The sequence below is a fragment of the Sphaerodactylus townsendi genome, linkage group LG15, assembly GCF_021028975.2.
Source record: "Sphaerodactylus townsendi isolate TG3544 linkage group LG15, MPM_Stown_v2.3, whole genome shotgun sequence".
NCBI classification, from domain to species: Eukaryota; Metazoa; Chordata; class Lepidosauria; order Squamata; family Sphaerodactylidae; genus Sphaerodactylus; species Sphaerodactylus townsendi.
This window is the reverse complement of record NC_059439.1, coordinates 35862210-35876895: the sequence shown is the minus strand read 5'-3', so window position 1 is coordinate 35876895 and position 14686 is coordinate 35862210. Positions and strand designations below refer to the sequence as shown.

At 48.1% G+C, this 14686-nt stretch overlaps 1 protein-coding gene across 3 annotated transcripts; it reads left to right on the top strand.

Moving 5' to 3' along the window:
• The first annotated feature begins 412 nt into the window (after nucleotides 1-412).
• On the top strand, nucleotides 413-14369 carry HAUS4 (HAUS augmin like complex subunit 4). Of its 3 annotated transcripts, none has more exons than XM_048517517.1 (10): nucleotides 413-574; nucleotides 1398-1468; nucleotides 1549-1691; nucleotides 4314-4430; nucleotides 5588-5728; nucleotides 7896-7992; nucleotides 8126-8271; nucleotides 10139-10269; nucleotides 11965-12033; nucleotides 13792-14369. In XM_048517517.1, exons 2-10 carry the CDS (start codon nucleotides 1423-1425, stop codon nucleotides 13967-13969), a joined length of 1068 nt encoding a protein of 355 aa, XP_048373474.1. In that variant the 5' UTR covers nucleotides 413-574; nucleotides 1398-1422; the 3' UTR covers nucleotides 13970-14369. The 3 variants fall into 3 exon arrangements, with proteins under 3 accessions (XP_048373474.1, XP_048373472.1, XP_048373473.1); XM_048517515.1 differs by lacking the exon at nucleotides 413-574 and adding an exon at nucleotides 581-801; XM_048517516.1 differs by lacking the exons at nucleotides 413-574; nucleotides 5588-5728 and adding an exon at nucleotides 581-801.
• Nucleotides 14370-14686: the final 317 nt, after the last annotated feature.

Here is a 14686-nt window from a genome sequence, read left to right as displayed (position 1 = left end):
ATTCCTTTCCGCTCCTGCCCTGAAAGGTACCAAGACGTCCCTCTCTGTGACATGGGCCCATTGCCAGGAGCCCCGCCACTGAAGGCAAAATCAGAGCATCCACACGTGCTGGGGAACACGGGTTGACCTGGGAAGGATGCACGTGGGGGACCGCAGGTAAAAAGCAACCCCCGCCCTTCAACTCCTGGCACGGGCACGGCCTCGGCTTCAACACTGCCCTTCGCGCTGGCAGACCTCGGCCAATCAGGGCGCCCAGAAGCGATGAAGCCCCGCCTCCGCCCCTTTTTTCAGATCAGCTGAAGCGCCGCTTTTTGTCCACGCTGCTTCTCATTGGCTCCTTGACTCTCGGCCCCGCCCCCGAAGGGAAGTTCCATCCTCCTTTTTAAGTTTGCGGAAGGCGCGCGGGGACTGTCGGTGTGTCGCCTCGGAGGGGGTGGGGGGGGAGGAGGACGAAAAAGGCGGGAAAATCTCACTTTCGCGACCTCTTAGGGGCGCCCCCCTTTTAAAAATAGGGGCGACCTTGGAATTGGTAACGCCCACTTTCCTCCCACCTTTTTGGGTGCTGTGAAAATTGGTGGGTTTCTGGATGGTTTTTTTTCCTTTTTCACCAGGAAACGGGAAACTCTTGGGGTTGGGGGTGTTTAGTTGCCATCACTCTGTCCTGGCAGGGCTCCTGTGCTCCTTTACCTGTGGATCAGCAGGCGGAAGTGAAGCTTGGTTCCTTCTGCAAGAAGCTGCACCTGTTGGATTTCTACCTGTCTGGCTGCTCTTCAAGGCACAGAGCTGCTCCCAGCAAAGGAGGCAAGCCGCCTCTGGACAGAGGGGGGGGGGGTGTTTGGGTAAAGATGGCCTTGCCAAATGTATCGGTCATGGGTCAAGGTGGTGTGAGCAAGGCATTCTGGGGGATTGAGTGTAGAGCATGGCTTTAGGTTGCTTCAAGTGGTATGAGTGAAGGAAACATAGGGTTTGTGATTCTCTGCAAGGGACTTAGCATGAATACCTCCATATTTGACACTTGGTTTGGCTTCAGTTGGCACAAGAGACCACCTTCCTTGGTGTACCCATTTTGCTGGCATTTTCCTTACAGACGGTATGCCAACACTCTCGGATTTCCATAGTACGGTTTTCTTAGCCTCCTTTTCATGAGGGTGTAAACAATAGCCTTAGACTTATCTCTTTACAAGGAGTTTCTTTAGCCAGTGTGGGGGAGTGACTTAAGAGGGATGGACTCTAATCCAGAGGTTTGTTTCCCCACTCCTCCGACTAGTCACAGTACTTTCCGAACTCTCTCAGCCCCACCTACCTCACAAGGTGACTGTTGTGGGGAGAGGAAGAGAAAGCCTCTGAGTTCTCTCTTTTGGCTGTCTTACCACCACCACCTGCCCTTCTCCTTCTAGGTCGCTCAGTATATTTGAAGGATTGATGGCATCTGCCTCTGGACCTGTGAGTGCTGAGCTCCTGCAGCCAGGTAACTCTCTGCGTGGACTTCATGTGAAACTAAGGTGTGTCGAAGGGAACATTTTTTCTCCTTCACTTCTGCCTCCACAGGTAGTGGGAGCCTCCTGCCTCCCAGCTCGCTCACGGATGAAGACCTGGCTTCCTATCCCGGTTTGTCTCATCTCCTTATGGGCCTGACGAAACATATGGACTCCAGTGGGCTTAGCACCAACTTGGCACAACAGCTCGAAGAGGTAGGGAAGTTGTCGTGACCCGTCCAGGATACGTTGTACGACTGAGGATTGAGGGACTGGATGATTGAGGGACTGGAGCAACGAGGATGATTGAAGGACTGGAGCACCTTCCTTATGAGGAGAGGCTGCAGCATTTGGGACTCTTGAGTTTTAAGCAGCAAGCCTTTATTGGCATAGACAGCAGTACAACAATAATAAAAACAGATTAAAAAGCATATACAATACAGGATATACATGTTAGGACGGAGGAAATCTACTGGCATTTAGTAATTTCCAGGAGAAAGTCTGCCACTATCATACAGAGAGAAGGATCAGGGTTGTCCAACAAGTAGTGTAATCTAAATAAATCGGGGAGATTGGGTAAATGTAAAGGAGTGAGATTCACATACTTGGATCTGATTTCCTTGAATCTGAGACAGTGAAGTAATTGGTGGGCCAGAGATTCAACTGAGCAAGTAGGGACTAGTACAGGGACTGGAGCACCTTCCTTATGAGGAGAGGCTGCAGCGTTTGGGACTCTTTAGTTTGGAGAGGAGACGTCTGAGGGGGGAATATGATGGAAGTCTATAAAATTATGCATGGGGTAGAAAATGTTGACAGAGAGAAATGTTTCTCTCTTTCTCACAATACTAGAACCAGGGGGCATCCATTGAAAATGCTGGGGGGAAGAATTAGGACTAATAAAAGGAAACACTTCTTCACGCAACTTGTGATTGGTGTTTGGAATATGCTGCCACAGGAGGTGGTGGTGGCCACTAACCTGGATAGCTTTAAAAGGGGCTTGGACAGATTTATGGAGGAGAAGTCAATTTATGGCTACCAATCTTGATCCTCTTTGATCTGAGATTGCAAATGCCTTAACAGTCCAGGTGCTCGGGAGCAACAGCCGCAGAAGGCCATTGCTTTCACATCCTGCATGTGAGCTCCCAAAGGCACCTGGTGGGCCACTGCGAGTAGCAGAGAGCTGGACTAGATGGACTCTGGTCTGATCCAGTTGGCTTGTTCTTATGAGTCCTATTGCGTGTGCGGTAGTGGGCATCAAAAGCAAATGGGAAGGTTTTGTTACTGTGAAAAGGAAGTCTGGAGCTGCTGGACAGAGCCTTGCAAAATCTCTGAAGCTAGAAGAGAGAGAGATTAGCAGAACTTCCTGTATCCTGTGATGGGATTTTGACAGGCAGCCCCCAGAAAGGTTGACGATTCCTGGTTTAGATGTTTGCTGCCTTGGGGGGGGAGGGGGGGTTCGATTTGGCTAGACAGGTGGCACAGAAATGTTTAAACTGAACAAATGAAATAAGTTATACCGTGTTTCCCCGAATATAAGACAGTGTCTTATATTAATTTTTGCTCCCAAAGATGCACTATGTCTTATTTTCAGGGGATGTCTTATTTTTCTGTATTCTGTTCGTCAGGCATGCTTCCAAACAAAAACTTTGCTACGTCTTACTTTTGGGGGATGCCTTATATTTCGCATTTCAGCAAAACCTCTACTACGTCTTATTTTCCGGGGATGTCTTATATTCGGGGAAACAGGGTATATATGCAGAATGCAAAGTCTGGATAAGCGTGAGTTAATATTGTGTACAGTACTGGGCTCCGCAATTCAAGAAGGATATTGACAAGCTGGAACGGGTCCAGAGGAGGGCAGCCAAAATGGGCAAAGGTCTGGAATCCATGCCCTGCGAGGAGAGACTTAGGGAGCTGGGGATGCTTAGTTTGATGAAGAGAAGGTCGAGAGGTGACATGTTTAGATGTTTGAAGGGATGTCATGTTTAAAAAGCTTTAAAAAGGGCTTGGACAGATTGATGGAGGAGAAGTCGATCTATGGCTACCAATCTTGATCCTCCTTGATCTCAGATTGCAAATTGCAAATGCCTTAGCAGACCAGGTGCTCAGGAGCAGCAGCAGCAGAAGGCCATTGCTTTCACATCCTGCATGTGAGCTCCCAAAGGCACCTGGTGGGCCACTGCGAGTAGCAGAGAGCTGGACTAGATGGACTCTGGTCTGATCCAGCAGGCTAGTTCTTATGTTCTTATGTTCATGTTGGCGAGGGAGCAAGCTTGTTTTCTGCTGCTCCAGAAACTAGGATCAGGAGTCATGGGTTCAAGGGGAAGGAAAAGAGATTCCACCTAAGCATCAGGAAAAAACTTCCTGACAGTCAGGGCTGTTTGACAGTGGAATGTACTACCTCGGAGTGTGGTATAGTCTCCTTCTTTGGAGGTTTTTAAAGAGAAGCTGGATGGCCATCTGTCAGGAGTGCTTTGTGTACTCCTGCATTGCAGGGGGTTGGACTTGATGGCCCTTGGGGTCTCCTCCAACTCTATGATTAGCAGACCAGGTGCTCAGCAGCAGCAGAAGGCCATTGCTTTCACCTCCTGCAGGTGAGCTCCCAAAGGCACCTGGTGGGCCACTGCGAGTAGCAGAGTGCTGGACTAGATGGACTCCGGTCTGATCCAGCAGGCTCTTGCTTATGTTCTTATGATTCTATGAAAATGTGCCTCTTCCACACCCCAACTACTGAATATAGATAGCACTAGACGATTTTAAGAAGCGTATATTTATTTTTATTGCACTGGGTTTCCTGTACGTCCGCTTTCTCCTCTTCTCACTTTTCTCCACCCATAGGCCAAGAAAGAATTACATCTGTCCAGAACAAACTGGCTGAAATGGGAGGCGCTACACCGGGTTCTTCGGGAGGCCCTGCGGGACTTAGGAACTGGACCGGCCGCTCAGGAGAAAAAAGTAATGGAAACTGTCTTGGGGAAATAAATAAATGTACGAGGGATGTCAGGAGGGATTTGGAACTGGGCCAAGTTCTTGGTAGAAGGAGGCCAAAAGGTTTGACGTCCGTGTAATGAAAAGGAATTGCCGTCAAATATAACTGAGTTCCAGGACAGCTGTCGGATTTGATGAATGAGCAGGGAGTTGACCAGACGAGCTGGAAGCACACAGGAAGTGGTGATGGCCACACACAGGATGGTGGTGATGGCCACTAACCTGGATAGCTTTAAAAGGGGCTTGGACAGATTTATGGAGGAGAAGTCGATTTATGGCTCCCAATCTTGATCCTCTTTGATTTGAGATTGCCTTAACAGTCCAGGTGCTCGGGAGCAACAGCCGCAGAAGGCCATTGCTTTCACCGCCTGCCTGTGAGCTCCCAAAGGCACCTGGTGGGCCACTGCGAGTAGCAGAGAGCTGGACTAGATGGACTCTGGTCAGATCCAGCAGGCTCTTTCTTATGTTCTTAAGGCCATTGCTTTCACCTCCTGCAGGTGAGCTCCCAAAGGCACCTGGTGGGCCACTGCGAGTAGCAGAGAGCTGGACTAGATGGACTCTGGTCTGATCCAGCAGGCTCTTTCTTATGTTCTCTAAGGCCCTTGCTTTCACCTCCTGCAGGGTGAGGCTCCCAAAGGCACCTGGTGGGCCACTGCGAGTAGCAGAGAGCTGGACTAGATGGACTCTGGACTAATACAACAGGCTCTTTCTTATGTTCTTAAGGCCATTGCTTTCACCTCCTGCATGTGAGCTCCCAAAGGCACCTGGTGGGCCACTGCGAGTAGCAGAGATCTGGACTAGATGGACTCTGGTCTGATCCAGCAGGCTCTTTCTTATGTTATTAAGGCCATTGCTTTCACCTCCTGCATGTGAGCTCCCAAAGGCACCTGGTGGGCCACTGCGAGTAGCAGAGAGCTGGACTAGATGGACTCTGGTCTGATCCAGCAGGCTCGTTCTTATGTTCTTATGTTCTTAAGTGCTTGAAGTGGTATTCTGGCGATGGGATATAGGACTGTCTGAGGTTCGGGGAAAAGCGATGGGTGGGGATCGTCAGGCTTCTGAGACGGCCGAGCGGAGGGTATTTTTGGACAACGCCTTGCAAAATCTTGCCGTGTTGCGTTCAGTTTTTAGAGATCCTGGAGCGGCAGCTTTTGGTGGGTGAGCTGAAACGAATCCTTGACGTCGGTCCTTCTGCGCAAGAGGTGCAGCCGTCACTCCTGGGCTTGGTGCCCTCTGACCTTCAGGATCTTCTTCCCCCTAATCAAGTAAAAAGAAGAAGAGTTTGGATGTATATCCCCCCTTTCTCTCCTGCAGGAGACTCAAAGGGGCTGACAATCTCCTTGCCCTTCCCCCCTCACAACAAACACCCTGGGAGGTGGGTGGGGCTGAGAGAGCTCCGAGAAGCTGTGACTAGCCCAAGGTCACCCAGCTGGCGTGTGTGGGAGTGCCCAGGCTAATCTGAATCCCCCGGATAAGCCTCCACAGCTCAGGCGGCAGAGCCGGGAATCAAACCCTGTTCCTCCAGATTAGATACATGAGCTCTTAACCTCCTACGCCCCTGCTGCTCCTAGGTAAGCTAGGCATATTCCTTTCTGCACTAAGTAGGATTGTTGAGGCGGATCCGTATGTCCAGGCATACAACCACCTGTTGATGTGGCTTTTGTGAAACTCTTCTTTTTTCCCCCAAACACCTGTGGTGTGGTGGGTCTTGCTTGAGCTCCATTCCTGCTTGGAATTCCTTCATGTAAAATATGGACTCATATGTAGAGATGAGCCAGGGATCTGCAACCTGCGGCTCTCCAGATGTTCATGGACTAGAAATCCCATCCGTCCCAGCTGGCAGGGGCTGATGGGATTTGTAGTCCATGAACATCTGGAGAGCCGCTGGTAGCAAGAGACCTGAGTCAGGGAACTGGCCTGGGGGATCTTCATCCCCCATCCAACATCTACTGTTCCAAAAGTTGTATCTGTGCTAGAAATAGAGAGGCTTATTGATTGATTGATTGATTGATTGATTGATTGATTGATTGATCGATTGATCGATTGATCGATTGATCGATTGATCGATCGATTGGATTTCTATACCGCCCAATCCCCAAAGGGCTCTGGGCGGTGTACAACCTGGATTCCACATACAGTATATAAACAAAACCCCATTAAATTGAAATGTAAATTTAAAAGTTTAAATATTTAAAACTTTTACTTAAGCTTAATTGTCTTTCATTCCTAAGGAATCTTGGGAACAGTAGTTTTAGGAGGGGAAGTATTCATCTCTAACGTAATCCATGAGCCTTTTGCCAAACGGAAGACGCTTTCCGCTCAAGATGTGATACGAGAAGTTTAATTTAACTAATTTACAATCTATTAAAGTAGTTGCTCATAACAGTAAAAGTACAACCATAACATAGAATCATAGGCTCATTCCGCACATGCAGAATAATGCACTTTCAAACTGCTTTCAATGCTCTTTGAAGCTGTGCGGAATAGCAAAATCCACTTGCAAACAGTTGCGAAAGTGGTTTGAAAACGCATTATTTTGCGTGTGCGGAAGGGGCCATAGAGTTGGAAGAGACCCCAAGGGCGTCAAGTCCAACCCCCTGCCATTCAGGAACACACAAAGCAGTCCCGACATACGTTCATCCAGCCTCTGTTTAAAAACATTCAAAGGAGACTCCACCACTCTCCGAGGCAGTGCTTTCCACTGTCCATCAGCCCTGACAGTCAGGAAGTTCTTCCTGATGTTTAGGCGGAATCTCTTTTTCTGCACCTTGAATCCATTACTCGTGTTCTAGTCTCTGAGGCAGCAGGAAACAAGCTTGCTCCCTCTTTGACACGGCATCCCTTCAAATATTTAAACATGGCTATCATGTCCCCCCTTAACCTTCGCTTCTCCAGACTAAACATCCTCAGCTCCCTAATCCTCTCTTCATAGGGCATGGACTCCAGACCTTTTACCGTAGAAGTTAGAACTCCTGAATGAGGAGACAAAGACAAGTTCCTTTAGGTTATGCTTTGTTCTTTAATCCTGGCTTCATAACAATTACCGTGTTTCCCCGAAAATAAGACAGTGTCTTATATCAATTTTTGCTCCCAAAGATGCGCTATGTCTTATTTTCAGGGGATGTCTTATTTTTCTGTGTTCTGTTCGTCGGTCATGCTACCAAACAAAAACTTTGCTACGTCTTACTTTTGGGGGATGCCTTATATTTCGCACTTCAGCAAAACCTCTACTACGTCTTATTTTCCGGGGATGTCTTATATTCGGGGAAACAGGGTAGTTGTATGGATCCAAATGGCGTCATCATTTTCCCATTGCTGTTGTTAGAGATATCCAATACTTTGCCTAAAAATGTCCAGCGATCCCTAGGGGGAAGCAATAACATTTAAATAAGCTTGTGTTGATGCAGTCTGCACCTCCATACTTTACCACAGGAGCTGAAGGAAATGCAAAAGCGCATCCCCGTGGAGTTGGAGAGGCAGCTTAAACACAAGTGCTTGGCTGTACTGAGCTACTTCTGCCCAGAGAGTGGTAAGACCCTCAAACTGCTACCCTGGGGAGGGGCAGCCCTTCAAGACAGGGGCAGAAGGACATGAGAAAAGAGAAGAGTTGATGGTTCACCCAGAAATTATTAGGGGCATCGGCTGGCTGACTTCTCTTGCAGATAGTGCTGGAGAGATTCCTCGGGCAGTTATGATCGGGACTCTGGCGGAAAGTGTGGCGGCAGAAAAACGGCGTCTGCAGGAAGCACGTGCTCGACACCAAGAGCTCGTGGGGTTGCTGGAACAGCAGACAGCTGCTTACCCCCAGGTAAGGAGTGGAGGAAAAAAAAATCCTTGCCACTGGGACGTGTAGAGAGCCAGCGTGGTGTTGTGGTTTAGAGCAGGTGCACTCTAATCTGGAGAACCGGGTTTGATTCCCCGCTCTGCCGCTTGAGCTGTGGAGGCTTATCTGGGGAACCAGATTAGCTAGCGCACTCCAACACACGCCAGATAGGTGACCTTAGGCTAGTCATAGTTCTTCAGAGCTCTCTCAGTCCCACCCACCTCACAGGGTGGTTGTTGTGGGGGGGGGGGTGAAGGGAACGGAGATTGTAAGGCCCTTTGAGTCTCCTTACAGGAGAGAAAGGGGGATATAAATTCAAACTCTTCTTCTAAGGATGTAAATACTGTCTGCTGAGGAATTCAAAACTCTCCATCCAGAACTATGCTCTGTATGCTTCTGATAGTCAATTAATTTTGCGTTCAATTTAGTTTGAGGTGTTTTCTTTTACACTATTCATTTTACAGTATTCAGGGAGGAACTAATAGGTGCTAGGTATATGAGCAATAGGGGCGGGGCTTTATTCACAACGTTTCTATGCCGCCTCTTCAGAGTCCTTCTCAAGGCCGCTTACAATGAAAATTACAATATAAAATGACTCGTTGGACATAAACTGCGTAGAACAAACTTTCGATTAGAAGAAGAGTTTGAAGAAGAGTTTGGATTTATATCCCCCCCTCCTCTCCTGTAAGCAGACTCAAAGGGGCTGACAATCTCCTTGCCCTTCCCCCCTCACAACAAACACCCTGGGAGGTGGGTGGGGCTGAGAGAGCGAGAAGCTGTGACTAGCCCAAGGTCACCCAGCTGGTGTGTGTGGGAGTGCCCAGGCTAATCTGAATTCCCCAGATAAGCCTCCACAGCTCAGGCGGCAGAGCAGGGAATCAAACCCGGTTCCTCCAGATCAGAGTACACCTGCTCTTAGCCACTGCTCTTAACCGCTACGCCACTGCTGCTCAGAAGCAGATCATTTCAAAAACAAGTAAGGTAAAACCTGTAATGACCCACACCATGTTGTCCTGGGGCTTCAACTGCCTGCTTGACTTCCATGTAGGATGGTTCTTTAACTGTTTAAAAAAAAAACCCAAGCTTGTGTCTTCTATTTCTTTTAAGAACGTTTCTTTCATGTCACATTACAGTCCATAGCGGAGGCCACGCGCTCATTTCCCTTTGCTTTCCATAGGCGCTATCAACATGTTTACATCAGTGGTGGGATCCAAAAATTTTAGTAACAGGTTCCCTCCCCAGCCCCCCCCACCCCAGCAAAGGGGGCAGAGGCGTATCTAGGCAAACCTGAGCCCTGGGTAAAACCTGAGTTGGATGCCCCCCCACGGGGAACCACCCCACCACGACCCCCCCCCCCAAATTTTTTTGCTGCCATTTTCTAAATCATCATCACATTATAGAAAATGCCCCAACTCACAAATCTGAACACAGCAATGGTGAAACACACAGGTGCTTTGATAGAGACTGGTGAGATAAAAGGTATGAAAGGCTGAGAATCAATGAATTGCAGTACCTGAAAGGGATTAACCCAGTTCAGGGAGTTATGTTATTAGTCGCAATTGCTATATGGAACCTTCACGTTCAAAGGCAGGATACCTCTCGGGGAGGCGAGGGCGTGGAGGTGGAAAAGCGGACCCAATTAGTAACCCCCTCTCGGCACACACAAATAATTAGTAACCCACTCTCGGGAACTGGTGAGAACCTGCTGGATCCCACCTCTGGTTTACATTTCCCCCCACGATTGCAAGAGCTGGAAGCTTGCCTTGACACATAGGTGAGGGGTCTGTGCTGTTGTGTGCCGTTCTCTTTCTGTGCCTCTTTTCTTCTTGTTTGGCTACCCCACTTCCTGCAGGTCCTGTTACGCTGCCTAGCCCTGCTAAAACACTTTGCCCGCGAATTTCGTCTTGGTGCTCAGTCTGAACTTGACTGCCTCAACACCCAGTACTTGGAGATCAAATGCAGCGCCATGTTCCTCAAGATACGGTGAGTTTTCCTTTCTGTGTTGGGGAAGGGCTGAGGTTAGGGGAGCAAGAGATTGAGCTAGTCCAGGGGTCTGCAACCTGTGGCTCTCCAGATGTTCATGGACTACATAAGAACATAAGAACTAACCTGCTGGATCAGACCAGAGTCCATCTAGTCCAGCACTCTGCTACTCGCAGTGGCCCACCAGGTGCCTTTGGAAGCTCACGTGCAGGAGGTGAAAGCAATGGCCTTCTGCGGCTGCTGCTCCCGAGCACCTGGTCTGCTAAGGCATTTGCAATCTGAAATCAAGGAGGATCGAGATTGGTAGCCATAGATCGACTTCTCCTCCATAAATCTGTCCAAGCCCCTTTTAAGGCTACCCAGGTTAGTGGCCATCACCACCTCCTGTGGCAGCATATTCCAAACACCAATCACACATTGCGTGAAGAAGTGTTTCCTTTTATTAGTCCTAATTCTTCCCCCCAGCATTTTCTACAATTCGGGGCTGATGGGATTTGTAGTCCATGAACATCTGGAGAACTGCAGGTTGCAGACCCCTGAGCTAGTCAAATCAAGGTTTATTTATGTACAGTTCTCTCTTCCACATTGCAAGGGTTGGGGGAGTGGGGCCCCCCACAATCTCAAAATGTGCATAAAAATTTTTGGTCCTCCCTTTGTACCCAAGAATAGGTCTGAATTTTTTTCTTTTAACTTTTAAAAAGATATGTTTTATTTATAGTATTAAAATATAAAATGTGCTGATACTATACAACACTATACATATATTTTATGCATTTCTGAGTTTCTAAACTTTTTCTGGGTCGCCGTCTGGCCTTTGCACGTTGTCTGCAGCTTCTGCAAAACTCCCCCCCAAAACTCTCATGTAATTTCTTGAGCCGACTCGAAATATCTCAAAAACGTGGCGGGGAAAGTTGCGATGGGGAAGGGATGACTGCATTTACTTAAGCATTTATTAGCCATCTTTCTTTCTACCTTGCGGAACTCAAGATGGGTTACAGTATGAATAAAATATTGTGTTTAACTGAGACATTATTGCTGATGAATCTGGGAGGGAAGAAAAAAAGATTATTCCACGTGGTTTTAGTGAGCCAAAGGATTTTGTGTAGAAAGCCAAAGTAGATTCAAGACTTTTTTGACCATGAAAGAAAACCGGAGTCCAAAAATGATTCAAATACTGTTTTAAGCTCTTTGCACACAGAGACCGCTCCTGTGGGTGGAGGCTATTCACAGGTGGGTATCTGAGGTCTGCTCGGTGCAGAAATTCAGCGTGTATTTAGCCCTGTTTCCAGAGGTGGGATCCAGCAGGTTCTCACAGGTTCCTGAGAGGAGGTTACTAATTATTTGTGTGTGCCGAGAGGGGATTACTCATTGGTGATTTTGCCACATGATTTTTGCCTTCGTTACGCCCCTCCTCTCAGCAGTAGCGCGCAGAACTTGAAGCAGTCTAGCAGGAGGTGCACCGGCGTGCATAGCAGCCTGTGCCTGCGTGCATTCGTTTCCCACCCAAGGTCCGGCGCAGCAGCTGCGTCCTTGCCACAGCCCCGCCCCCAGAATGCCCGGCCACGCCCCTGGAATGCCCCGCCCAGCTCCATTGGCGCTACGCCACAGTTTGAATCCCACCACCATGGGAACCTGTTACTAAAATTTTTGGATCCCACCACTGCCTGTTTCCCCAACTATTTTAATCTGTCATAGGCTTGAAGAAGTGAGCATTCTCTTGGAAACCTACGAACCTGAGAAAGTGAATGTGCACCGGGTGATGAGGTCAGTATGCGGGGTGGGGGTGGGGTATCACGAGAGGGTCTTTGGAAACACAGACCTCTATGGTGCACTTCTGCTCCAGTGAATCTTATATGGCAGGAGCAACGACAGTGAACAAATACGTGACAAGAATGATTTGATTATTCATGGTCTGTCTTTTCTGGCTGAGACTGAAGGCAGATTACATCATATAAGTCGGCTGGGACATCCAGTGAACAGAACAATAGGGTTGGGATTACAAAAGTCTGAAAACAAAACAAATTTCAAACCTCTGAACCAAAGCCTGGCCTTCTAAACATGATATGATAAGCGGTGTAGAAACTACCTAGTCTGGAGTGGACTTGCAGTGATAGATACCAATATATATGGAGTGGACTTGCAGTGATAGATACCGATATACCAAGGATATCGAAGAGATAGAAGAAGTGCAGAGAAGGGCAACAAGGATGATTGAGGGACTGGAGCACCTTCCTTATGAGGAGAGGCTGCAGCGTTTGGGACTCTTTAGTTTGGAGAGGAGACGTCTGAGGGGGGATATGATTGAAGTCTATCAAATTATGCATGGGGTAGAAAATGTTGACAGAGAGAAATTTTTCTCTCTTTCTCACAATACTAGAACCAGGGGGCATTCATTGAAAATGCTGGGGGGGGGAGAATTAGGACTTATAAAAGGAAACACTTCTTCACACAACGTGTGATTGGTGTTTCGAATATGCTGCCACAGGAGGTGGTGATGGCCACTAACCTGGAAAGCTTTAAAAGGGGCTTGGTGAGTGATGAGAGGAGAGAAGTCGATCCTATAACCTAATCTTGATCCTCCTTGATCTGAGATTACAAATGCCTTAGCAGATTCCAAATAACTCAGGGCTGGCAGCAACGGCAGAAGGCCATTGCTCTCACATCCTACGCGTGAGCTCCCAAAGAGCACCTGGTCAGACCACTTCTTGAGTAACAGAGTGCTGAACTGGAATGAACAACGAGCTAGTTCTTATGTTCTTATGCTAGGGTAATCAGCATGCAGAGTCCTTTGAAGAAGAGTTTGGATTTATATCCTCCCCTTTCTCTCCTGCAAGGAGATTCAAAGGGGCTTACAATCTCCTTTTCCTTCCTCCCCCACAACAAACACTCTGTGAGATGGATGAGGCTGAGAGAGCTCCGAAGAACTGGGACTAGCCCAAGGTCACCCAGCTGGTATGTGTTGGAGTGCACAAGCTAATCTGGTTCCCCAGATTCTGGTTCCACAGTTCAAGTGGCAGAGTGGAGAATCAAACCCGGTTCTCCAGATTGGAGTGCACCTTCTCTTAACCACTACACCACGCTGGCCTACATCCACGTTAGACGGTATTGTTTGTGCCCAGAGTCATTGTGCTTGAAATCTGGTCCCCTGTTTCCGTGCTTGCTGTGTCCATGTCGTCCTACGTGCCAGACTGCAGCTGGTGCCGTTAAGACTTTGATGGGGTACAGTCTGTTAAGCTGTCTGTAGAGCTTATGATAGGTCAAAGAGAAGCAAGTACGTTCTGTTTCCACCGCCTGTTTGATAATGTGATTCTGGAATTCTTTTGTTAAAATGTGGAGCGAGGTGCACATGAGCCGATCAGAGCCTTTCATGTAGCCTGCTGGAGAAGTAGGACAGGGATTGATAGTGGAAAGAATCTCGAAGGCCTACAGATGAATAGCAAGGAGGAAAAACGTTAAAGTGCATTGTTCTGTTTTGCAAAAAGCGCTGGCAGCTCTCGGGTAAGCTAATTGATTTCTTTCCAGGGATAATTTGCAAGCAGCGATACGCCGGGAAGAGCAAGAGCTGGCAGCTTCCTGCAAGGTTCTCTCCAGCTACGAGACTCTGGGTCCCGAGTTCGAGGAACTGGTGAAGGAGTATGCTCGGTTGCAAGCCATCATTGAGAACAGGCGCTGGGTCCTGACAGAATTCAACAAAGACTGAGACTCGCGTGGAGCGTGGGAGGGGCCCTTGTTTGCACGCTGAGTGTTCGACGCAGAGTGGCTAACTTTATAAAAGTAATCGAAGAAGAAGTGCCAAGGAAAAGCATTAACGGCTGCATTGCTTTCTTCCTGCTGAATAGTGTTCCCGGTGGCCATTATCTTGCTGCTGTGGCGCATCCATTCATACTGTTTTCTCTTTGCCCCCTGCCCCCCCTTCCCCCAAATTGACAACAACACGTTGGGTTTTTTTCTCAGAATCTGTCTGTTTCTCTAAAGCTTGGATAAAACCAATTAGGCCTGTACCGATATCCCAAATAACAAAATCTCATAGTTGCATGCTGTGCTTGGAGGGAAAGCGCCGTGCCTGTTGATGAGACCAAATAAACAGTCCTGGCAGTAAATATTTGTCTTGCTGGCTGGTTCTTTATTCCAAAACACAAACAGAATCAAGAAACCTGCCAAGAAGCCAAGAAACCTGCACTCGCTGACCCTGCCTTCTCTTGTTTGCAGGTGAAATCTTCGGATAACTGTTAATTAATTGCCCCGATTTTTGCTGCCTTCTATGTTGTGCGGTTTGGGTGCTGCCCGAAGCAGTGATTTGAAATAACAGACTTGCTGTTAAACAGGGATTGGATAGGGATTCTTTCTGTCTTCTGCAGTAGATCATGGGCCATTTAAGAGACTTGCAATGGTTAGTTTCAATCATTAACTCTGTAGA